Here is a 25,545-nt window from a genome sequence, read left to right on the forward strand (position 1 = left end):
TCCCTTAAACCCAATCAACCCCAGGCTCTCTGTCCGTCCACCTCTGGAATCTGTCCTTTCCTCCATCTTTACTGACCTGACCACTGGCAGAGTTTAGGCTATCATGAGCTGCCCTGTTGGTGATTACTACGGCCTCCGGTCCATCCCCCCCCCCCCCGTTTGACTCCTGCTGTTTCTGTCTATGCTGCAGTGAGAGGTGTATGTAGCAAGTTGTATCATCTAACAAATAATTCGGTTACAATGGATTCGGTTACAATGGTGATGTTTGGATTTGTTCTAAATCCTCAATCCTAAAGCACGGGATTAGAAAATTGAAGTTTGCTTCCAGTGCCTGGGGCATCAGGCACTTGAAGAGGGGCTGGAGATCAGTTTCTTCATCTGCAAAATAAAAGACAGGGCTAGACCGGTGCCTTGCAGAGTATGCCCAAATCCTCAGTCTCTGATTCTGTAGGTCTGGGCTAGGGCCAAAAAATGTGCATTCTTAATAATCCCATGTGAGGGCGATGCTGAGGTCCACAGCCACAAAATATCATGGCACTTGGCTGTGTGGGTGGCTCAGTCGGTTAAGTGGCCAACTATTGATTCTGGCTCAGGTCATGGTCTCAGGGACCTGAGATCCAACCTCAAATGGAGCCCCAGGTCGGCTCCGTGCTAAGCATGGAGCCAGCTTAAGCTTCTCCCTCTCCCTCTGCCCCTCCCCTGGGCACATTCTCTTCCTCTCCCCCACAAAACAGAAACACACACACACACACACAAACAAAATAGCACAGCACTAGATGATATCCATACATTTTAGTTTCTTCACCTGTGCTATCCAATAGGGTAATCACTGTTATGTGGCTATTTAATTTACTGTTTGAATTAAACATTCATTTGGAATTCAATTCCTCAGACACACTAGCTGTATTTGAAGAGCTCAAGGGTCACATGCGGCTAGTGGCTGCCATACTGGACAGCACAGAACATTTCCATTGTCACAGAAAGCCCCCTTGGACATGGCCATTTCCTCAGACTTATGGGGAAGAAATTTTACCGCAGAGGGAAAGTAAAGCATCCTTTGACAGGTAAGGTCTTGTGGCATTTCTAATGTACACATTTTGCACTTGGCCTATGTTTCAGCCCTGATTTTAAAATCCAAAGATCCAGGATGCCTGGGTTGCTCAGTTGTTAACCATCTGCCTTCAGCTCAGGTCAGGATCCCACTGAGACTGGGACTGAGTCCCATATGGGGCTCCTTGCTCAGCCGGGAGCCTGCTTCTCCCTCTGCCTACAGCTCTCCCTGCTTGTGCTCTCTCTCTCTCTCTTCCCCTCTCTGACAACTGAATAAATAAAGTCTTTAAAAATAAATAAATTAAATAAAATCTGAAGGTCCACCATTTTGCCCCAGGAAGCACACACAGCAACAGGACTGGAGATGGGAAATACAGAATTTCTGTGTGGAGAACTGTCTGGGCCCCACCGTGGGGCATGGTGGATGAAGCAAAGGATATGGAGTCTGAAGCCCTGCTGATCCCCACATGGCCTTAGGCAAGGCGCTTATCCTCTTCCAGGTTCTACATTCAATCCGCAAAATATTCTAGAAATATCTACCTCACTGGGAGCTATGTTAAAAAAAAAAAAAAAAAAGCATCTTTAAATACACCAAATTCAGTTCTTTCTTTTCTTCCTCCTCTGTGTTCCCATAGCATGTGATACACGTTTTAGTAGGGTTTCTGTGTTCTAATTATGTGTCTCCCCAGGCTGGAGGCTGTTGGAGCACAAGGTAAGGCCCTAGTGAACTGGCTTCCCCTTTAGCACCTCCTCTATGTCAGGTTCATGCTCAAATGTGTGAACGATGAAGTCTCAGGCGGAAGCCGAGTTACAGGAATCGTGTCTGGAAGGCCGTGCCATTTTTCCAGCTCTCCACAGCTATGTTCACGCGGTCTTCAGCCTGGAGTGCTGGCCACACTCAATCTCACCCACACCCCTCCTTTGCTCACCCAACCCCATCCCTGGCTGGAGAAAATCTAGTCACTCTCCAGTAATCTTCTTAAGGAGTGGCATACCAGAGTAGCTAATCAGCTGTGGAGTCAAATCCTGTCTCTACCACACCCTACCCAGGACCCTGGGTAATTTTTGCAATCTTGTTAATCTTTATTTTCCTAATCTATAAATTGGACAGGAAAACACCTTTCGGTTTTGATATAAGATTTACATGCAAAAAAAAAAATCTATGCAGAACCTTTAGTAGAATGCCAAACATGTAGCAAACAGTGGATTATATTTTTTTATTAAAAAAACATTCATTTCTGGTCTCTGGAGCTTGCCTTCCCAGGGACTCTGGTTGGTGAAGGCATATTTTAACAACTCTGGACAATTCTCCATTCTGCAACAAAATTCGGTCTTCTGGAGACTTAGCCCATATGTTATTCTCTATCTCAAGTCATTAATTTAGCAAACTTTTACTGAGCTCTTAATATTTGCCAGGTACTGTGCTAGATGCTGGAGCTACAAAGATTAGAGAATGCCTCTCACTGGAAAATTCATAGTATAGTGGGAGCCAACTTCCAGCAGAAGCCTCCCCTGCCACACCTCAGGCTGGGTGGAAACTCCTGGTCTAGCTACCACAGCGCTCAGTTTGCTGCCCTCTACCCTGAATTTACCGCATTGCATTGGGTTCTTATTTCAAACATGCCCTTGTCCCTGTTCTAAGTATTTAATAATTTAATTCTCACAACAACCTTATGAAATAAATACTGTTGTTATTCCCACTTAACAAATGAAGAAACTGAGGCACACCGTGATTAAGTAACTTGCTTAAGGTCTTGTAAACTTAATAAGGAGAGAGAGAAGCCAGGATCTGAAAACACACTTTCTGACTCCAGCTTTAAATGTTCCGTTTCCTCTATTGGGATTTGAGATTGAGTCTGTGCCAAATATCAAAGAATATCTCCTGTACCCACCACGATATCTAATACAACAGATAATCAATAATTTATTCATCAGATAAAAGAAAGAAGCCTATAAATAAACAATTGCACACCAGTTTGATTACCAATATTTACTAAGCATCAACACCGGGCAAATGCCTGCGGTGTGCGGAGGGAGCTCAAGGTTAATTAACAGTCGCAAGCTCAGAAGTTTCAGTGATCAGTGTTAACAATGGCGTTCCCCCCGCCACCGAAGCCTCTTTTCTCTGGCTCTGTTCCCTTCTTCTGAAATTCCTGCTCCACCTCTTCCTCTCCTCTGCCATCCTCTCCGTGGATTTCGCGTCCGGGCTTTCCCGGGCTCCGGCCGCCTGGAGAGAGTTAGTGCGTGGGAGCGCTCCGGAAGCGGCACGCATGCGCACTGGGGGCGGCGCACTGCGCATGCGGGAAGATGGCGGGCCTGGCGTCCTGAGAGCCGTGGGTCACCCTGCACTCTTCCCGTCTGCGTTGTAGCTCCCGAGATCGTGGAGCGGTGCCGCGTTCGTTCGCGGGCCGGGCTAGGCAGTGGCGCCTCGGAGCAAGCTGCGGGCCCGGTTCGTGCTCGGCCCCCGGGACCCGGCGCGTTGGGGGCGGTGCCCGGCCGGAGCGGGAGAAGGCGGAAGAGCTCGCGGGGTGCGAGGCGAGGGACGGCGGGCTGGGCAGCATGAGTCAGCAGCTGCCGGCGCGGAAACTGCCCAGTCTGCTGGTGGACCCGGCGGAGGAGACGGTGCGCCGTCGGTGCCGCGACCCCATCAATGTGGAGGGCCTGCTGGTAAGCCCCGGGGATGGCCTGTGCTGGGAGCGCCGGAGCCCTGGCGCGGCGCGGGGCGGGGCGGGGGCGGCTCTCCGGTCCGGCAGCCTCTTCACGTCCGCTGGGAAGCCGGACCCACCGCCCTCCGGGTCGTGGGTTTTCCCTGAGCCTGGTTCGCAGCGGGAGCACCCGGTCTCCCTGGCTCCCCAGCTGCCCGTCCTGTGCTCTGAGCGCTGTTGGAGAAAATTGCCCAATTTCGCGTTTTCTGCCTCTCCTGGACCCTCGCGTATCTCTGCAACTTATTTGTGTTTGTCTTCGCCCTCCTCTCCCATTCTCTTACTTGGCTGTAGCCATTTAAAACCCCGCACTACATTACCCCCCCCCCCCCCATAGGCTGCCCCTTCGGCAAATCCAGGAAGGTCGCGCTCCCTCCCTGCGTAAGGTTAGTTTCCTCTCTTCTTGTTTTAGATTAGATGCAGTCTGTTCTTCGTGGTTCTCAGAGGCTTTGATGAGTCCATGATTTTCCATTTCTCCCTGTATTTTCTTTTCTACTGGTTTCTTCCATAATGAAACATGAAGTTAATATTGCCCCGTCACCATAGTGGCTCAGTGCTCAAAAATAATTTACGAGCATAATCTTATTTAATTCCTGTTAGCAGTCCTGCGAGATTATCATTCTTGTTCTCCAGCTGTCAAGATAGATTTGGAAGTGTTAAGTGGCTTGCCAGTGGTTAGATAGTACCTGGAAAAGCCTGGATTTAATCTCACCATGTCTGACCCCTGATGTTTAATTCTGGGCCGCTTTAACTGCATCCTAAATATTTCCTCACCTTAAAAGAGCCTTCCCTTAATTCTAGATATTCTGTCATCTGTATCTCTTCCCTCCAGACTTTTCCAGAAAGTTGTTTGCTTTCACTGTGTCCATTGTCATTACATTGCTGGGCTGGGGACCTCTGCTCTCCGCACAGCTCTTCTAACCAAGTTTGCCAACAGCCTTGTCAGTTCCGTCAGATGTTTCACCCCTTATCTCTAGTTTCCACACGACTGACCACTTGATTTTGTTGGAAACTCACCTTTGAATGGCTGTTTTGGCCATATATACTCGTGGTGCTCCGTGTACTCATCTGGTCTCTTCTTGTACAAACTGCTCTTTATCTCCGCATTTCTTACGTGTTGGTGCTATTTCGGGTTTTCTTCTACTCTTTCTACACGAGCTTCATGTGGGATGTCATTCGCCACTCTTAGGACTTCTGATATTGTCTTTATCGGTACCGTCTGTGTTGGTAGTCTTAATCTTTGAGGCTTTGATAAAAGCCCTGAACTCTCAACTGTGGAAGAACCAGTTAATTTTGCACCTAACATCAGAAGATACACACATCCCTTGAAGTCTTAGATATTCTTATCTTCTTGGGCAGTTTCTGTTACTGTGTCATAACTCCTAGATCTATAAATCCAGCTCAGAGCTTTCCAACTGTCTGCTGACTTTTCTTAGATTTCAAACTCTTATCCATAATTAAACTCATTATCTTCTTGCCAAAGCCGCAACAGCTTTGCTCTCTCTTATCTCTCTGAATGGCACCACACCCACCAGATTGCCTAAGCTCGTCGCTTGGGTATTATCCTTGCCTTCTTCCTTCTCCCAACTGACCCCCTCTGTCCTCCCGATCTCATGAAAATTAATCACCAATACTTGGCACTCCTCACCGTCTTTTAGATTGTTGCAGTGTTTTCCTGCTTCTGGCCTTGCCCCCAGACTTCTAGATACTCTCCACATAGTAACTATCGTGGTCTTTTTAAAGCATGTTTCTGACCATGTCACTTGGCTTAAAGAATCCTTCGCAGTTTCCTAGTGCTTTCAGAACACACTAGAAACTTCTTAATATAGTCGGGTTCCTGGATTTATCTTTTTTTGAACTGCTTATAGTTGCTAGATTTCCAAATTTCTGTATTCGTTTGGATCCCTTCATATTCACACTCCACCTTCCCCAAAAGCCCTTTCCTTGTTACCTCCCCTGGTTTTCAGGTCTGGGTGTGTAGGTTCCTTGTCTGAAGCCTTCCCTGACCCGTCAGGACTAGGTTAGGCACTCCTTCTGTGCTCCGAGAGCACCCTGTGCTTACTTACCCTGCCTGCAGCATGTGGCTCGTAGGTCCCTGAGTGCAGTGACGCTGTCCATTTCGCTGTTACATCTGCAGTGGTTTGGTGCCTCTCGCAAAAACATTTGGCACGTAGTTATTGGATGACTGAAGTAGGTACTTGTACATGTTTGGATGTGTGTTTATTTTCCTGCTTGTGAAAGGGTGATTTAAACTGCCCTCTCGGTGTTTTTTGATTGGCCAGTGACTGGATATTTAATGAAGTGTGTTGCTATGCAAAGATCAGTCCACTGTCTAGTCATGCATTTGCCTGAGTGATAGATGTTTCCCCAGGTAAATGGCTTGAAAACCGAATTTTAGAGAAGGGAGGAAGTAGTATTGGCTGGAGGTGGAACTTAGTCTGCACATTGAAAAATGAGGAAAATTTGAATGAGGAGAATGCAGACACCTTGGACAGGGGTCTATTTCCAAAGGGCTCTTAAAGGAATATGACTCCCCAAAATAGGCAGGCGGAACAAAGAGACATCTGCATAGAGAAATGTTTCACCAACTTAGAGGCAGTGCTTAAGGTTTTAGTCCCTAACACTGACCTAGTGCTCCTTTGTCCTTTAAGATCTCAAATTATAATTTATTCTGCAGTCTTCAGATGCGGGACTCGGAACAGTCGTAAAATTGCTTCCATTGTGCAGACTTGCTTGTCAGGAGCTGCTGGTTCCTGGAGAGCTGTGTGCATTGAGATCGTACTGATTTTCAGTCTGGCGGCCTCTGTCTTCTCCATGCACTCCCCAGCGGAAATGCAGACAGGCTAGGTATCAAGCCTGAACAAGTTGGGGCACAGAACCAGTTGGGTGATTGAAAGGGAAAGTTTTTCTTAGGTAGTCCACTCTTGAGGTTTCTCTACTACTGAGCTCTCCCTTGGCATCCCTCAAGGGATTTACCAGAGAGTAACCTCCCCGTGAGAATCCTCGAAAGGACTGAAGACCATGACAGCTTCCCCAGTGGTGGGTGGTCAGCACTAGAAGCAGCATTCTGTGCTGGCACCCGGGCAGGTTAGTCCCATAGATATTGGAGGACTAGTATCCTCACGACGCTGAAAAGGTCAAAAATAAGTGTCCTGCACAGGCACCACTTTGAAAAGGCCCCCATTGGCCTAACCTGGGACAATCCGAGCCTCACAATAACAGATTTTATACTTGGAGAATAAAATAAGCATCCAGGCTCCTCGGATGGAGGTCTTCAAGTACAGCCCGTCCAGCTCCTCCAGATCTTTAGACACGTGACACTAAAAAGACCATTATCTGACTCTCTCTCTCCCCCACCCCAGCACAGCCAGCACACACTAGTGCGACAGACCTGATACCTGCTCTAGACATTCCTGTTCCTAAAGGAGGAAATGGGAGTCACAGGGAGGTAATGGTTCGGAGTAGTTCTGAAAATCAGCTTGCTACGTGTTAGAAATTTCTTGGTTAGGTCTCAGGGAACAATTCTCTGTGCTGCCAGCTCTACCCTCTGGGCTGCTTGTTCCACTGTCTTCCTTTTTTGCTCATGAGAGGAAATCCCTATTCGTAGCTGAGTAATTTTATCAGCCTGCTTCCTGGCAGTAGAACTTTGGGTATTGAGTAACCTTTTTCAATTTAAACCGTGTCCCCTTTCATCCAAGCTGACAGTGTTTTCGCTGATACAGTTCTCCTGAAAACCAAAAACCGTGTGGACCTTCTGTGAATCCTGTTGTGGCTCACTCCGCAGACAAGCGTCCCACCTCTCTTCTGGCTGAACCCTTCTCCGCCTTAGGCTCCTGTTGGAGTGGCTGGTGGACAGGGCCCTGGGCCCTCTTTGAGGCCCTGGCTGAGACTTAGAGGATCTGTGGGGCTCATCTCCGTCAAGGCCTCTTGTGTGACTGCACAGCTCTCTGAGGCAGCATCTTTGATTCACCTGAGGTCTTCTCGGAGGCTGTGCCGTCACACCCTCACTGTCAGCTTCATTTTTTTTGAAAGAGAGGGGCAGGGAGAGGGGGAGGGGTAGAGGGCGAGAGAGAATCTCAAGCAGGCTCCACACCCAGCGAAGAGCCTGACTTGGGGCTCAGTCTCACGACCCTGAGATCATGACCTGAGCTGAAATCAAGAGCTGGACACCTAACCGACTGAGTCACGCACGCGCCCTTCACCATCATCTTTAGATTTCACCTTGGATTTGGTCTTTCTCAGCTGTCATTTCTTAACTTGAGCTTCTGGAGAAGCTGGGAATTTTTTTTAAGATTTTATTTGAGAGTGAGCGAGCAGGGGGAGGAGCAGAGGGAGAAGCAGACTCCGTACTGAGTGGGGAGCCCACTGCGGGGCTCCATCCTGGGACTCTGGGTTCACGACTGAGCTGAAGGCAGACGCTTATCCAAATGAGCCACCCAAGCGCCTCAAGGCTGGGAATTTTAAAGTCTTTAAATTCAGGTTCCTTTTTGTTTAAAAATCCCTTTCTTGAGTTCTCCCTCACACATTTTGCTGTAGGCTGCAGAGAGAAACCAGGTGCCGCAGTCAACTTGGTGTGGAAATCTCAGGTTACCTGACCCATGACTACTGTCAAGTTCCCGCATTAACTGCAGTCAGCGGTGTCGCTAAGGGTTCTCTCTGAGCATAGCAGACATCTGCTTTCTTCTGCTTTCTAGTAGCATGATCTTCTCTTCCTTTTGAACCTTCCCTGGAGTGCCCTCAAAGTCCAGGTTTTGCTGAGCGTTTCTTTAGAAACTGCTGAGTTGGGGGTGCCTGGGTGGCTCAGTGGGTTAAGGTGTCTGCCTTCAGCTAAGGTCATGGTCTCAGGGTCCTGGGATCAGGCCCCGCATTGGACTCTCTGCTCAGCAGGGAGCCTGCTTCCCCCTCTCTCTCTGCCTACCTCTCTGCCTACTTGTGATCTCTGTCTGTCAAATAAATAAAAAAATCTTTAAAAAAAAAAAAAAGAAAGAAAGAAACTGCTGAGTTGGCACAGACTTCTTGGTAATTATTTGGTGGTCGTATAAGGGAACATCCTTGAGGCACACGCTGTGTTCCGTAGGGGTCTGCCATGTACCCTCAGGTGATTCCAAGGGAAAGAATTACACGCGTGTAGAGAAGTGATAGAGCAGATGTCCTAAAGCATTAGTACGTGGGGGATTTGGATGAAGGGTATGTAGCAATTCTTAGTGCTGCTTGTGTCCCTTTCGTGAACGCTGAGATTATTTCAAAATAAAAAGAAAGTGGATATGCCTGAGAGGAGTGTACGCAGTCAGTCTCCTTTCGAGAGGGACCTTGATGGCTCCTCACCTCGAGTGGGAGCTGCCTCTGTTCCATCTCCTGTTTGCACTTGCGGGTTCTTACCGGGGTCCGTACCAGAGTGGAGAGCCTTGTCGGCTTCCTCCAGGGGCGAGGTGCACTGCTCTGATCCAGTGGACCTAAATGACATGGACCAAGTGCACGGATAGCATTTCAGTTACTTTTTTTTTCCTTCTCCCTAATAGCTCACTAACGTTTCTGTGAGGAAACATTTATTCTGATTTTTTTTTTTTTTCAGATTTTATGTATTCATTTCAGAGGGAGAGAGTGAGTGCAGGCGGGGCAGTGGAGTGGCAGAAGGAGAGGGAGAAGCAGACTCCCCCGCTGAGCAGGGAGCCCGATGTGTACTAGATCCCAGGACTCTGAGACCATGACCTGCGCGAAGGCAGATGCCTAACGGACTGAAGCACCCAGGCACTCCCATTTATTCTGATTTTAAAGTCACTTCAAAAGGAGTCTTGTCTAATCCTTTCTGGGGCCTACTTGTTGAATGCCGTTTACCAAAGTTAGAGCAGCAGGAAAGGCTTGCCAGATGTCAGGCTGATCTAGCAAGAGGATGCATGTTGTAGTAGAGCACAGAAAATGATGCTTGATAATCTCTCGGGGATCTGTATTCATGGTGTACACAGGAGGGAATCTTCACCCTGTGTCCTGTGTCTTAAGTACTCACCATTTCAGAGTTCGGAGTTACTGCACAGTTGAAGTTATGTGCGACAAGATCCTATTTCAACTTCCCATGTTAACAAATACTTACCAAGTGCTTGAATGTACCAGGTGCTCTTCTGGTTCAAAATGCAAAATGATAATAGTCTCTTAGGGTTGCATAGGATTTTACCATCGACACAATTTCTTTTTAATCTTCATAGTAGCTTGGAAAATGGGCAATAAAATGATATCAACACACTGTGTTACAGATAAAGGCCAGGATCTCTCGGCATCTAGGAAGTCGGGTGGCTGGTAGTCCCAAACCCCCATCTTAAGCCAAGAACTATTTTGTATACAAAGGAGATGAATGTGTCATTACTATGGACACTTTGGAAATCTCCGGTATTGTTCACCCATAGGATTTATACGTACTGGGATCTGCCCCAGAGGGGCCAGGATACTGTTGGGACTCTTCCAAGATAAAGAGATCATGTTTTCATAGTCAAAAGGTAAAAAAAAAAAAATGGGGGGGTTTCCCATTGGACTCTGCTTTTCCATAGCTCTTGGTGTAGACAGCATGTAGTGTGGCTGCATTTATGGCAAAGTGTGTGGGAAAGCAAGCTGTCCTTGCACACATACAGTATGCAGTAAGGTCTGCCTTTCCCCCAACTGAATTATTACCCCAGGGTGGAAAAAAATACAAACCCTCATGTTATCCAGGAAATGCTTTTCATTTGCTTTTGCTCATTTTGCATTATTGTCTTTAAATTACTAATTTAAATTTCTGTATTTTCTTTTATCCAGCCATCAAAAATAAGGATTAATTTAGAAGATAATGTACAGTATGTCTCCATGAGAAGTAAGTTGATCCTGAATAGGTTTTAAGTTTTTTTAGTTTGAGCTTCATATGATTTAAATGATGTATTTTAAATGTACATAAATTTATGGAAAACTTAGGTAAACTTAAGTAAAAGTTGAGGTTGTGGGCTAAATAATGTACATGAACACTGGCTGATTCTTTGTTGCTTTTAGAAATCATTTTTAAAATGGAGTGGTCCATGTTTAAGGGTATTTTTCTCAGAATTCTGTGAGATCAGTTACTCGCTGCCATCAGCAGAATTGAAGGCGGTTGATAACAGGACAAACTGCCTTTGGTCCTCCAGACTTCCTTCCATTGCCTTTGCTCTCTCCCCTTCCTGCCATGGACCGGGGTGCAGAGTCATCGAAAGGAGATGGAGTACCAACTGCTGTGGTTCCCATCCTTCTGGAAATTGTTACCGTAGGTAGACCCCTGACTTCCCCTTAATTTGGTCCTAACCACAAGGAATAGACCATGCCTAGATCCACATGTAGATCTTAATATCAGCCCTGGATTTCTTCTCAGCCCCTGCCGCAGGCTCATGCATAGCTGGTCCCCGGATTTGGTCAGTTTTGCGTGGCACGTGTGTCCTCTGACCGTCTCCACCACCCCGCGGTATTGTCTGGCGCACACTGAGCTTGTACAGCGCGAGCTGTGTTAAGCTCTTGGCGTGGATTATCTCAACAGCCTTTAAAGTACAAATGTGGATTATTACTCATTTTTTTATAGATGAATAAACTGAGGCCTCAGTCAGGATTCACCCCACAACTCTCAGACCTGAGCCCCTCGTCTCAGCCTCTATCTGGGGCTGCTGCGTCCAGCATGGGCTCTCACGCCCTCTCCAGTGGATGCGATACACAGCCTCCGCAGTAACTTCTCTGCTTTCAGGCTCTGGCACCCTGCTGCCCGTGGGATTTCCTAACACAGTCCTGGGATTGGGATCTCACTCAACCCAGAATTCTTCTACTATGTTCTATTGCAAATAGAGAAAACCCTGACTCCTCCTTTATTTGGTTTTATTTATTTGCCTTAAATTTATGAGCCACCTCATATCCTTACACGAAACAGGGCAGTAGAGAATGGCTGGACAGAAAGGGCGCTTACAGGTCACTCCAGCTCCACCGGGTGGCCTGGCCTTCCAGCCGCTGCCCTCACCGTCTCTGCCAGCTGCGGGCTCCCTGAACCCACCCGTTCTCACCCACGGCTCTGTCTCAGTAAGCCCCTGCCCTCTGTGAGGGGAGAAGCACTTGCTCTCCACCTTTCCGTCCCCGCCCACTCACCCCCTTCAGGAAGATTTCCTTACTCCCACTGCAGTCAGGGTCCAGCTCTGCTCAGGGAGCTTGTATACCTCACTTGCCACTGACCTCAGGACAGTGTGATGGCGTTCCTTACTAGATGAGGGAACAGCTTTGTTTGAAAACCTTTTGAATCGTGGTTGTATTCTGTCAGCAACCGTCAGGTTACATGTTTTCAGTTAATAGCTTTCTCAAGTCACTTTCTAAAGTAACTAACATGGTGGGAATATACTTAAACCTGAGCTTAGAAGACCCTGTCGTGTTAGCAGTTAGGGTGATTAGATGTGTGCTTTTTCAAGTTAGAATTTCTCTGTTGTAGTCTGCCAAGTTTTTTTGTAGAATGGTGACTTTCTTCTAATTAAACATTTTAATTCCTGTTTATTCCTGTTTGATCATTAAGTGTAGGAGTGGGCTCCACAGAGAAGACATGTGCATTATAAAATACGTACTTGTGTTCTTGGAGTAGCCACCAGTGGGCTTTAAACTGAATGTGACATTGTAGAGTTTCTGGATATAGGAATTTCCCGATTGAAGACAAGATGAATATTTCTTTTGACACATACTCACAGTCGTATGCTTTGAAAGTAGAGAAGAGGAGAGATCATATAGCTCACACCGAAAGCACAGCTGGGTTATTTGTAAAATTATTTACTCCACACACCAAACCATAAGAACTTGTTTTTTAATATCAAGTTGAGAAAGGTGAAAGGAATACTACTACTCCATTCAGGCAGACACATGAACTGAGCCCCTCTCTCGTACACTGTGTAAAATTGATAGAAACCCCACCTGGATAGTAGGTTTAGCAGGACAGCCATTCCTCAAAATACCCTTTTACCTGTCAATTCAAAATCAAGGAACTTAACTGAAGGAAACAGAGATGCACACAAAAATTTAGCTACAGGGGGATTTCCTGAAATATCAGGCAAAATAGCAAAGTTGGAAACAGTCAAAATTTCCAGTATTGGGGTAAGTTTAGCCAGTATCCTTGCAGTTAAATATTATGCACCCCTTAAGAATAATGTTGAAATACAATACACAGCCAAGTGAGGCTGTTCACAGTGTTGAATTAAAGCAGCCTGTTATTTTTGTTTTTAAAAGTTAGGTGTACATACTGGGTATTTACTCTAAAGGTACAAATTTGGTGATCCAAAGGGGCACGTGCTCCCGAATGTTTATTAGCAGTAATGTCCACAATAGCCAAACTATGGAAAGAACCTAGATGTCCATCCACAGATGAATGGATAAAGAAGATGTGGTATATATACACAATGGAATACTACACAGCCATCAAAAGAAATGAAATCTTGCCATTTGCGATGACGTGGATGGAACTAGAGGGTATTATGTTTAGCAAAATAAGTCTTATCAGAGAAAAACAATTATATGATCTCCCTGTTATGAGGAGGTTGAGAGGCAATGTGGGGGCTTCGGGGGGTGGGAGAGGAATAAATGAAACAAGATGGGAACGGGAGGGAGACAAGCCATAAGTGACTCTTAATCTCACAAAACAAACTGAGGGTTGCTGGGGGGAGGGGGGCAGGGAGAGGGGGTGGGGTTATGCACATGGGGGAGGGTATGTGCTATGGTAAGTGCTGTGAAGTGTGTAAGCCTGGTGATTCACAGACCTGTGCCCCTGGGGCTAATAATACATTATATGTTAATGAAAAAAATTAAAAATTATTTAAAGAACATTACATGTACATATTGACACTTACGTGTGTCTGTGTCCTGAGGGGACGGGGTGTGTACGAAAAACCAGAATCATCATAGTGGATGAAGGGGGGAGGGAGATAAAGAGATTTTCCCCCCTTCGTTTCCTTACCTTTTAATATAGGCTGGTGCATATTTTAAAAAATACAGAGATGCCACTTTCCTCAAGATGTGGTCTAATGTTTTAATAGAAGACTAATTTGAGCTCTTTCAGAAACTTCCAGCTGGGTTACACTGTGGTATGCGTAGGAACAATTTAAGTGTTAAGAAGAAAAAGACAAGTCTTTGCCTTCGCTTTATAAAGAATTTCTTAACTGGAAGGCCCAATAAGAAATTTCATCTTAAGAACCATTTCTAACCCTATTCCTGAGAGTCCTACGGGTAGAAATGCAAACTCTTGACCCTCAGTTAGATAAGATGCCACGGACGCCTACGGATTCCCACGCCCAGAGGAATTGGCTGCATATGTCAGATCCTCTAGCACGAAAGCCTTTGTTTACCTGAGATAGGCTGCTCCATTTTTATCCAGCGTGAGCAGTCGGTTCCATAAAAATTAGCTGGGATGTGTTCAGTGTGTGGAATTTCTGTAGGTGTCTGTGCCTACTGAGGAAATAGATTACTTTTCTTAATGAGCTGAGAAAGAAGTGCTATTGAGAATTTTATAAATTTGTTTGTTTTGTTTCCCAGAAGCTCTAAAAGTGAAGAGACCTCGTTTTGATGTATCTCTGGTTTATTTAACTCGAAAATTTATGGATCTTGTCAGATCTGCTCCTGGGGGTATTCTGGACTTAAACAAGGTTGCCACAAAACTGGGAGTGCGGAAACGAAGAGTGTATGACATCACCAATGTCTTAGATGGAATCGATCTGGTTGAAAAAAAGTCTAAGAACCATATTCGATGGATGTGAGTTGGTTTTGAACTTCTCCTGGCTTCCCCCGCTCCCCTTAAGTGACAACACCGTGCTTGAAACAGACTAGATACCAGCAGTGTTTTGACAGGACAAAACAAAGTAAGAGATGGCTTCTTGTTAGGAAAGGATTCTATGAGAATTTCTCACGTTATCCCACAAGATACATAGTTTTTTCCCTATTTAGGACTAAATGAAAGCTGTAGACCTCGAATAGCATCCAGATATTATGGAAAAGTTGAATGGAATAATGATTAATTTTAGGAGTTTTGCTTTTCGAGATCATAAGAAGGGGACGTCTGATTGTTAGGAGATTTTTTTTTTCCCCAGTGATGATTGATATCAGGAGAAAATTAGTTAAGGCTGTAAAACAGTGTAACGAACACTTAGAGGCTTCCCGCCCCAAGGGTTGTAATTCATTTTTCTGGGGCAAAGGCAGGAAGCTAATCTACATTCTTAATTACCCGAGATGATTATGAGTCAGGCTATGGATCACACACTCTTCTGAATGTAAGGAACAATCAGTAGACAGTGTCTAAAAGGCCATTGCTAGGGGTGTCTCGGGGGCTCAGTCACTTAAGTGTCCACCTCTTGATTTTGGCTCAGGTCACGATCTCAGGGTGGTGAGCTCGAGCGTGGAAGCCTCCTTAAGGTTCTGTCTCCCCCTCCCCACTCGTGCATGTGCTTTTGCTCATTTGCACTCTCTTAAAAAAAAAAAAGTTGCCAAAGACTTCATGTTTGATTAGGGAGGACTGTGGAAAAAAGATCTTCTGATACAGATGAAGTTACTCTACAGGTGTGTGTGTGCATGTGTGCGTAAGAAGTTAGCTGTTTGTGTTTACAATAGGCAAATCTTGTGGATCAGTAAGAAATAGTTGGCAGCGTATACGTACATATAAATACATTTCATTATAGGCAAATGAAAAATCTACCAACAAAGATCATGAAATGGCTCTAAATAATGAACTTTGCTGGTAGAGGAAAGTGGTTCCTAAAGGAAGTTAATTTTTTCAATAGTACAGAAATGCAGATTGAATTCTAATTTGAACATGTTTGCTAAATAACATTAACACTTTCAAGGTTAACATCAAACTGCATTCTGAATCAGTAATTGGAACAGATTTGAGAACTAGTAAACCAAAGGTAAAGTGGTCACAGCATTTTTCCTCTTTATTTTCCATAAAAAAGAAAAAAAAATATCAGTGGTTTGGTTCATATCATACCAATATGACATGGTAGGTAGTAATAACTTAAAAAAAAAAAAGTCTTTTAAAAGTAATGGATATAATCATTACATTCACGTAGAACCAAGTAGAATATGCACATGAGGGGGAAAATACTCAGAATTTTAGCAAAACTATCATTTTAGTCTGTATTCCTCCTTTTTCGTAGGGGACTAAAAGATTATAAGTTACTAAAAGTCCTGCTGTAGATTGTAGAGCTGAGGCTTAACAGTGTTATTGACTCTTGTTCTGTGCTCAGTGAAGTCTATCAGCTTTGCTTACTACCCCTAATTTCCATAGAGTTACAATGGTTTGTTGGGTTTTTTTTCATTCCCTGTGTAGGAGACTAGAAATGGAGGCGCCAGGGTGGCCCAGCGGGTTAAAGCCCCTGCCTTCAGCTCAGGTCATGCATGACCCCAGGGTCCTGGGATCGAACCCCGCATCGGGCTCTCTGCTCAGCAGGGAGCCTGCTTCCTCCTCTCTGCCTGCCTCTCCACCTGCTTGTGCTGTCTGCCAAATAAATCTTTCTTTTAAAAAAAAAAAAAGATGACTAGAAATGGGGACAAAAACCAGTTTATGTATAGGAAGAATAGTGGTTGTCTAGAGTAGAAGGAGGTCATGGGTGACATAAGTACCTCGCTTTGTCAGTTCATAAAATACCTGGCATCACCATTTGGAGGAGTTCCAGTAATCTGATTTGTATTCTCTGTAATCTCCTAGATGTTACTGACGGTGAGGTTTTTTTTGTTTGTTTGTTTTTTAATACCTTTCTTTTAAAGAGGATCTGATCTTAGCAACTTTGGAGCTGTGCCCCAACAGAAGAAGCTGCAGGAGGAACTTTCTGACTTGTCAGCAATGGAAGATGCTTTGGATGAGTTAATCAAGGATTGCGCTCAGCAGCTGTTTGAGCTAACAGACGACAAAGAAAATGAACGATATCCTTTAACTCTGTCTTTTTTTTAACGTTTTATTTAAATTCAATTTAATTAACATAAGCTGTGTCATTAGTTTCAGAGGTAGAATTCAGTGGTTCCTTAGTTACATACAATACCCAGCACTCATATCGTGTCTCCTTAATGCCTGTCCCCCAGCTTCCCCATCACCCCCAACCCCGCCTCCACCAGCCCTGTTTGTTAACTGTTGTTTTGTTTTTTTTTTAAATTTCTCCTTCCAAAGCAGGTTATTTTAAATAGTAGGGTCAACTTGGGGATTTAAGTAATATATTCAAATATTCAAAATACAAAATCAGACCATTAGAAGTTTTAAAAGCCAGTAAAGGTTTCATCGTGTAGCCTCAGATGTGCACAAGTAATTGCCTTTTGCTTCTTTATTTGCTGTTGGTTCAGGTTAAATGCTGCCTCGTGACCATGTACCAACATCCATGTTTGCATTTAAAATAAAAATGGCGCACTCTTGTTTGTTTTCTTAGTCAGAATGCTGTAAAGATAGTAAAATCTCTCTTAGCGTTTGTGAAATGCAGGTTTTCCCTAATTTGTGACGTAGAGTTTTTATTTCTGCAGTGGAATGAGGTTGTCACTGAAATGGCACTTGCGCTGCCGCTCTGGCCCACCGAGCCTCCTGGAGCCGGCTGCGCCTCTGGGCCCCGCAGGGGAGACCTGTCTTTGGTGGCGATCTTCTGGGTCTCCTGGGTCTCCCTGGCCCATCTGCTGCTCCGCTCTCGCTGCCTCTGTGAGCCAACACGGATCCCAGCGGTTCATGCTTCAGACTTAAACTCCTCTATTTCCGTAGTCTGGTTACTGGAAGGAAAGTAAATGCTATTCCTCTACCCAAAAATCTGTGAGCAAGAAGTATCGGGAAAACCCAGTAAATGATGTAATTGGTAAAATTTCAGGCAACACTGAAAAACAAAATGAAAAAATTCACCTACTGAGATGGAAAAGCATTTGGCATGTGAGAAACCCCACGAGGACATGATGGCCATGAAACACTGATTCTCCAAGTTGTCTTCACTCTTTTTTTTTTTTTTTTTAGATTTTATTTATTTGTCAGAGAGAGAGAGAGGGAGAGAGCGAGCACAAGCAGACAGAATGGCAGGCAGAGACAGAGGGAGAAGCAGGCTCCCTGCCGAGCAAGGAGCCCGATGTGGGACTCGATCCCAGGACGCTGGGATCATGACCTGAGCCGAAGGCAGCTGCTTAACCAACTGAGCCACCCAGGCGTCCCTTGTCTTCACTCTTTTACAGAATTTTTTTCCTCCTCATATTATAGGAGGTTGTCATCAAAACTGAATATTTTGTCCCCAAAGGTCCTCATAATATGATCTAGCAGTGAGTGGGGAATGGGGGCAGGGAGTAAACACCGACACTGGAGTGGTTTCGTGTGCGTTATTACTATTTTTCCCCAGATTCTGTTATAATCACGACACTGGAGTTTAAAGGGCTGCTTCAAGTTACAAGTATTGTAAAACACTTTGTAAAATCTTAGGAATTGTTGATGAAATAGCAATAATTATATATGAATTAATTTTTTACCAATTGCTTTCCTTGATTGTGAGCTTGTATCCCATAGAAACTACAGGGATTCTAATGTTACACTTGTATGCATGTATTATAAGAGAGAAATTATCTCCTCAGTAAGTAGCATTCTGCTTAGACCCTTGACTGATGTTTACACTAGCGTATGTGACGTATCAAGATATCCACAGCATCCAGGCCTTCCACGAACAGATTGTTATTGCCGTGAAAGCTCCGGCAGAAACCAGATTGGATGTTCCAGCTCCCAGGGAAGTAGGTATCCCTGCATTTCTAAGAGGATTTTTTTAAAAGTGGGAGGCAGGTCAGTGGCTTAGGCTATGCTCTGTCACGGTCGTAGTAACTCCATCACTTGGTGTTGGTTGCCTACCTGATACCGCTTCAGGCACTTGACACAGTTTAACTTGTTTCAAATACAGAGCAAATGGACTAGTCCTTATCCTCTTAAAGGGGAGGAGTTGGAAGCGCAGAGAAAAATAGCTTTCTCGTGATCACACAGTAAGTGAAGCACTAGAATTCAAACCCAGAGAGCGTGGCTTCAGAGTTTGTGTTTAACTGTCATACCGTACATGTGCATGCTCGATGGCACCCCAGTGCCTGTGTCAACCTGTAGTAGACAATGGCACACTGTAGTGCCTCTTAGAGGACTCCCCAAGAATTGGCCTCATTGTTGAAGTTCTGGAAGTGCAGTGTGCTGGCAGCGAGGGCCCTGGGGAATTGACCCCAACCACGCCCATCAGAGACTAAGGAATAAACTAGAACATTAACCGGTACATTCAAAATAAAAAGTAAAATTACTGTGCGAATGAAAATACTCCTACCAGCTGCCAGCACACTCCTTCCCTTGCAGGAAAGTTTGTATTGAAAGAGAATTGTCCTCAGAAGGTTGCTTGGTGAGGATGGAACCAGAACCAAGGAAAGTGGCCATTCATGGGACAGATCATGAAGTGGTGACAGCCTGATAGACCCCTCGGTGTCCTCTGCATTGCCGTAGGGACCCCCTGCCCCAGAGTGAGGAGTACTCTCCACTCTCCTCTCTCCCCAGCACACCACTGTCCAAGTGAGCTCCCATGTTGGTAATTCACAGGGCGTTACAGATCAGTTAAGGGACAGCTTTTAATCCAGTCACACTCAAGTTCTGACTTCTGGGTGACGTTTCCTCGTTATTTTATGTAGATTTGGATATATTCCACGTTTCCTAAGTAACTGTTAACACTTGATAGAAGTCGTTTGAGAGATGTTTAAACTTTTTTTTATAACAAACCACTAATCTTCCAACACATCCTTACTTTGGGACGCCAGTGGCGGCCCCTGCTGCGGTGACTGATGAGGTTCTGGGTTCCCCCTGTGCTGTGAGCCGCTTCAGGCCGTCGTTGCTAAATTCTGCTGAGTTTGTGGATCACGCCCAAGACAGTTCAGTTCAGAGGCCAGTGAATGTGGGCCCTTGGGCAGCTGTTCTCAGCCATAAGTAAGTGGGAGTGGTAGACAGGCACACGGTGTTCGGGGCGTCCTGCCCCCACCGAGGTCCAGGGTGAGATCTGGGAAGCTTGAGCCAGGGTGGCTGGACTGGCCTCAGGTCAAATCTGACTGGCTAGATTTTTAGGCATAGTCTCACCGGCACATAGCCACATGTCCTTCTGTTTAGACATTGTGTCTGGCTGCTTTTCTCTCTCTAATGGCAAACTTACGTGGTGGTGACAGGGTTGTATGGCCCACAAAGCCAAAAATGTCTACTATCTCACCCTTTACGGGAAAGGCTGGTCAGCTCTGATTTGGCGGAATAGGAAGTCCTCAGTTGGCTGCCAGGTCTGAGTGCCGCAAGAGTTTGTTCTGTGTGGAGATAAGTCTTGGCTTGTGAAACCTGTGCCATTCGAGCCAGACCTGGCCTGGCAGTCCAGAACCTGAGCAGGGATGCGCCTTCTCTGGCCTGCATGTCTGGTCCTGGGAAGCTGCAGAGAAGGTGACGTGAGGTTTTGAGACCTGATAAGCTGCGTCTCCTGGAGCCCTGTTGTGAGACCCCAGTGAGAAGTGGCGAGCAGGAGGGGGCGCACGGCGTCTGTACCTCGCCCGGCCTTGCCGCGTGGAAGGGCAGAGAACAGATTGTGATACTTGAACCCTCTTCTAGTCAGAGAAACAAAGGAATCATTTATAACTAGAACTGTTCCTTGAGAATTTAGCATTCCTTGGTCCATTCCCAGGTTTCAGCGCACGCGCACACACACAGAATTCAGCATAATTCTCAGTATAAGCACCCTACTTCCTGATATCTTACAGAAAATAAGTATTTTAATTCCGAGTAAATTTAAAGCTTCAAAGCCAAAAGATGTGAATAATAATTAATAGTTGTTTATATGCGTTTCTTCTGAGTATTTTGTATGTTGCTGACGTGTGTTTTGTCTGGATCCTATCATCTGGCTTTTTCTGTGGACAAAGACCTGCCTGTCTTTTACTGTGCTACCTCTTCAGTGTTTCGAAGAGCTAAACACACCCTTAACCATATGAGAGACTACAGGAGCTTTTAGACTTCTTGGTCATGCGAACACCGATTTTGGACTCTCAAGTACAGCCTCCGAGAAGGCCTCAAGTCACTGAGTGTAGAAAGGCAGGCCCTCCAGTGTGGAGGTGTTCACATCAGGGCCCCGAGGTCCTGGCTGGGTAACCCAGGAGCCAGGGCCGTGCCATGAGTTGGCCGGCAGCTCAGTGGCCGAAGCTGGAGTAATGAAAGCCAAGTACATGATTCTCTCAAGTACATTAAATTTTCAGACATAGCACTTGAATTGAAACTTTGGAAGTTCTGGAAAGTCATTGTCAATCTAGTAAGACAATGTCATTAATGAATTTTCGCATTCATCCTGTGTGTCTTTTTTTAAGCTATTTTATGTGTCTTTTGCCAGGACTCAATCACAGTCCATATAAGGAGCACCAGAGGCCCCATCGACGTGTATTTATGTGAGGTGGAGCAGAGCCACTTGGGCAGTAAAGCATCCGAAGGGGCAGGCGCCTCTTCCTCTGCAGACAGGCCTCCGGAGCGCCCCGACAGAGGTATTGTACCCATCTGGTCATCAGGGACGTTCAAGAGTCTACTGGATTTTTGAGATACAGATAGATACAGGCTCTGTGGCCTTACAGCTATTTTTATACTTTCTAGCCACAAAATTGAATTTAAGAATGACTAGGTCATTCTTAACTACAGTTTAGACTTTTTCTAAGAACTTAATAGTTAAATTCCATGTAGTTTTGATCTCAGAAATGAAGAATTACAGTGGGTGCCGAGGTGGCGCCCCTGGTGTGGTGTCCGGGTGGAGAAGGCCGCCTGCGTCCTCCAGCAGGTGCTGTCAGGGCGCGCCCGAGTCCGTGTCTCCTCTCGAGACTTCCCAGCAGACTCTGCCCTCAGCATCTTGGTACGGCTCTTGACCAGGGTCTTCAGCCTTTCTTTGAAGCGCTCGAATCCCACATTCTGTACCTGTCGACTTCTCAAACCCTCACTCAGGAGAATCTCCTTCGTGTTTGTTGTTTTGCAGAAGAAAATCCTCCACAGCAAAGTGAGGAATTGCTGGAAGTGAGCATCTGAGAGCATTCTGGAATTCGTGGGCTGAGTCCTTGGGGAGCGTCCTGTGGGGGTGAATTCTGCATCAGATTTGATCCTCAGCAATAAATCATCCATGAAATTCTCTGGTCCTGACAGCAGCATCAAGGCCAGTAGTGGCTTTGAGAAGCCCACTACTTTGATTACTGGATAATTATGGTTTCTGCATTTGAAGAAAACTCTTTTTATAATTATTCACTGTGTTTTGTCCGTGAAATGGACATCTTGCCTACTGAAATCACCTCACTATGGAGAGAATCACAAGAGACAGACGGTCAGGACTGGAGCGGACAGTGCTTCGCAGACTCTGCCCTTTCCTTTGTGGATCACGTGTCATTGTCACAAAAGAAATTGCCTTACACGGGTTCACGTCTGCAGTTAGCTGTTAAACGTTGGGCCGGTGTGTGCAGGCCTCTGAATGTGCTGCCTTTATATATATCTGTATAGTGTTTAGATTACTTATGTAATATGTCTAAGTCAAACTTTTCACCCTTGTACAGCCAAAATAATGTATATATGGAAAGTAACAGACAAATTCTCTAATTTCTGTGGTATCTATAACTTATTAGAATCCTCTGAATGGGGGTTAGAGGAAAGTTTTTTCCAAATTTCTACATGTAGAAGTATCATAAATACGCTATACATTTAAAGTTCATGGATTTAATTAAAGTATTTCAATATGGTTCCCAGTGCTGACATTGAAATCTGATACTTCTTGATTTCAAGCTCCCTACAGGGTTTCTGTGTCTGAGCAGACTAGCACCATGCCCTAAAGCTTTAGGGACAAGTATGGAAATACTGTCAGGGAATGGCTTAATTCATTGCAAGACATGAATTTAATCATGATGAAAATTGGAAACTATTTTAACCTTTTTGCAAGCAGATTTTGTAATATGTTTCTGTATACAGCCTTGCTTTTCAATCAAAGGGGTTTGCTTTTTATGAGTTAGTTGTACCCTGCCCTCTCTCCAGCTCTGATCCCACATTTCCAGTACCTAGCGCTCTCTACCTCATGGGTAAGTCACGTACCACTCTGTGCCTCAGTTTACTCAGTAGTTCACCGTTAGACTGTGAGCTCCTTGAGGGACTTTGTCTTAATCATTGTTATACCCAGCGCGTTGCCCCAAGCCTGGCACATCAGAAGTACTCAATAAATATTTGAACAAATCCTCGAGTGCATGAGTGAGTGAATTGTAAAACCGGACTCACGATACTTGGCTTATCTACCATCTAGGATTCTCGTCAGCATCATTCTGATTCAGGTTTTGAGCTTCTCTTGTTTTCCGAGAGAGATTTGAAGCAACTTCAAACGAAGGCCATGTTAAAAAAGATTCTTAAAAGAAATCAAAAATCACAATCCTGAAAAATACTGCTAAGTGTCTGGGATTTGTTTCCTCCGCGGCCCGCGGGGGCGGTTGCAGATGTCCGCTCGCACGTGACGGCCGAGCCCGGACGAGGAGGTGAGCCCGGCTAACGGGCGGGTAAGCCCGGAGAAGACGCGAGGCCCGTGACCGTTAGGCTTCTGGGAAAATACAGGTGGGAAAGCCTTCCCCGAACAGGAATAACGGGCTGGGAGAGAAGAAGGCAGTGCGCCCAAACCAGCAAAGGCCACGTTCCCAAAAGTGCCTGCGTCGCTTCTGGGCAGCAGCTGGTTCCTCCCCTGTGTCATGTGACGACGGTTCTACGGATCGTTCTGAAGGTGGAGGAGATCACGGGAGCGAAGGTCCTTCATCACCTGGAGACACATCCTATAAATCATCCTGTCAGTGAACTCTCTCTTCGGGTGTTTGGTCTCTCACTGTCACGACCACTAAAGCAAGCGCGCTCCCATCTGGCTCGGTGGCCCTTGCTCCCAGCCCCACGCTCAGCTCGGCGGCCCGTCTGCCTGTGTGCCCGGCTCTGCTCAACTTGCTGCCACCCAGCCCTGGTCCGAAGCCTGGGCGTCCCCTCTGTCCTTCAGGCCAACATCCCAACTCTCCGACCCTGGGCCGGCCCTGCCCTAGCTTCCAAGCTTGTTAACTTGCCCAACGAGCCCCAACCCATACCAAAAAGGCCCGCTTGCCGAGCCCGAGCCACACAGCGCACGTGGTGGTCCCTGTGCCTCTGCTCCAACCCTTCAGCCTGGAATTGTCCTCCTCTTGTCTTCTTTCCGGACCTGACTGAAAGCCCTCCTTCCGCTTCCCTGCCGTCGTGGCATGGGGTGGCCGCTGTCCTCCGTGGCCGTTCGGTTTTTCCGCCAGGCTTGCGTGCTCTCGGGTGGAGGGCTCCAACGCGTCTGCCAAGAGAAGTGACCTGATTTCATTCCACCCAACACCCAAGAATTTAAAAACAAACCCTGATTTTGCAAAAACACAGACCAACAAAGTGAGTTTTCACCGGAAGAAAAAAGAAGTAACAATTTTACCAATTTTGCATTTTGTTCAAATTTCGGTACATCCGCCCAACTCTCCCTTGTCCCAGGAGACGAACGTCCTTGTGGTGTGGCGCACTGTTTTTGAGATCAGGACTTGAAATGTGAGGCCAGTATGCGCCCTTTTGGACCTGGGCTTTGGTCCCAGGGACACGCGTGGGCTGCCGTCGCGTTCAGTGCTGGAGGTCGCACACGTAAACGGTCGCACCGCTGAAGGCTTGAGGACCTGAACACAGGACCAGCACTTCTCTTGGGAACGTGAATGGTAAGTCATGTCTCAAAACCTCAGAAATGTGCTATTTGATTATCTCCCAAAATTAAAAACGGAAACCAGAATAAAGGCACTTAGGTCATTCAAAGTGAGTCCCATGTCCCAATGTGCGTTGACTATTGAATGCCACCCCCCGTTGGCATACCTGCTCCTGCGGACCCTGCGGCCAACGATGGCTCTGTCACTTGGCTCTGACCACTGGGACAGAGCCGGCAGCTCGTTCGCCCCAGGCCCTGTTGTCCTCATGGGTGGACGGGGCTGTTTGGGTGGACTTCGGAGGACAGGGATGCTCAGAGAAAGGGGGTTCCGCAGAGAGAAGGCAGAAAACAGAGTGAGCAAGGAGAGAAGGAAGGCTTCTCAGGGGACGGGCATGGGCGTGAGGAACTTGAAATCGAAGTAGGGCTCTTGGCTTCTGCTCTCCCATCACACCTCTCAGAGGAAAAGCGGTGGCTTCTCTGGCAGCGAGTCTGGAAAACGGAGCTGGGCCTGAAGGGCTCAGTCCCTGCCGGGTTTGCGCTCTTCCTGTCTGTGGAGGTGGGCACCTGGTCTCCCCCTGGGGGAGCCCTGCGGGAGCTAGAGCAGTGGTTCTAAATGGGGAGGGAGGGACTGAACGGGGAGACAGTTGGCAGCGTCTGGGAAGCTTTTTTTGGTCTATAAAGTTTATCTTGGGGGCACCCGGGTGGTTCAGTCATTCAAGAGTGAATGACTCTTGATTTGGTCTCCGGTCATGACTTCACGGTTGTGGAATCAAACCCCGTGTCCGGCCCCGAGCTCCATGGAGAGTCTGCTTGGGGGTCTCCCCCTCTGCTTCTGTCCCACCCCCCGACTCATGCGCATGCTCTCCCTTTCTCTCTCTCAAATAAATCTTGAATAATTTTAAAAATTAAGAAAAAAATGAAGTTCATCTTTCTGAAAGGTTCCAAAGCTAGTGTGCACGGAACATAGAAAATTTAGGAAATTAGATAAACTGCAGTTTATTCCCATTATTTCACCTGGTGGTTAGTTTGTTGAAGTTCTGTATTGGTTTGAGAGTGATCGGTGGTGATGACACACTACC

At 46.2% G+C, this 25,545-nt stretch overlaps 1 protein-coding gene and 1 long non-coding RNA gene across 3 annotated transcripts; one reads left to right on the forward strand and one right to left on the reverse strand.

Moving 5' to 3' along the window:
- Window positions 1–3,320: 3,320 nt before the first annotated feature.
- On the forward strand, window positions 3,321–22,974 carry E2F6 (E2F transcription factor 6). 2 transcript variants are annotated; one of them, XM_059132623.1, is made up of 7 exons: window positions 3,321–3,717; window positions 10,536–10,590; window positions 14,286–14,502; window positions 16,509–16,664; window positions 18,362–18,476; window positions 21,116–21,263; window positions 21,743–22,974. In XM_059132623.1, the coding sequence occupies exons 1-7, from the start codon at window positions 3,610–3,612 to the stop codon at window positions 21,790–21,792; spliced, it is 849 nt and encodes a 282-aa protein (XP_058988606.1). In that variant the 5' UTR covers window positions 3,321–3,609; the 3' UTR covers window positions 21,793–22,974. The 2 variants fall into 2 exon arrangements, with proteins under 2 accessions (XP_058988606.1, XP_058988607.1); XM_059132624.1 differs by having other exon boundaries at window positions 3,641–3,717; window positions 14,362–14,502.
- Window positions 22,975–23,070: 96 nt separating this feature from the next.
- On the reverse strand, window positions 23,071–24,657 carry LOC131807364 (uncharacterized). Its single transcript, XR_009344418.1, has 3 exons — window positions 24,212–24,657; window positions 23,853–24,082; window positions 23,071–23,542 (listed from the first exon to the last, which is right to left on the reverse strand). It is a non-coding gene; the product is annotated as an uncharacterized LOC131807364 (long non-coding RNA).
- Between the last annotated feature and the right edge of the window lie 888 nt (window positions 24,658–25,545).

Source organism: Mustela lutreola, chromosome 9 (assembly GCF_030435805.1).
Source record: "Mustela lutreola isolate mMusLut2 chromosome 9, mMusLut2.pri, whole genome shotgun sequence".
NCBI lineage: Eukaryota > Metazoa > Chordata > Mammalia > Carnivora > Mustelidae > Mustela > Mustela lutreola.

Bases quoted from the DNA above. Each gene is read 5' to 3' on its own strand.
- E2F6 (XM_059132623.1), top strand. From the start codon at position 3,610: ATGAGTCAGCAGCTGCCGGCGCGGAAACTGCCCAGTCTGCTGGTGGAC. The intron at 16,665-18,361 runs ATATCCTTTAAC...ACTGATGTTTAC, and splicing joins GACGACAAAGAAAATGAACG to ACTAGCGTATGTGACGTATC. The intron at 18,477-21,115 runs GTAGGTATCCCT...GTCTTTTGCCAG, and splicing joins ATGTTCCAGCTCCCAGGGAA to GACTCAATCACAGTCCATAT.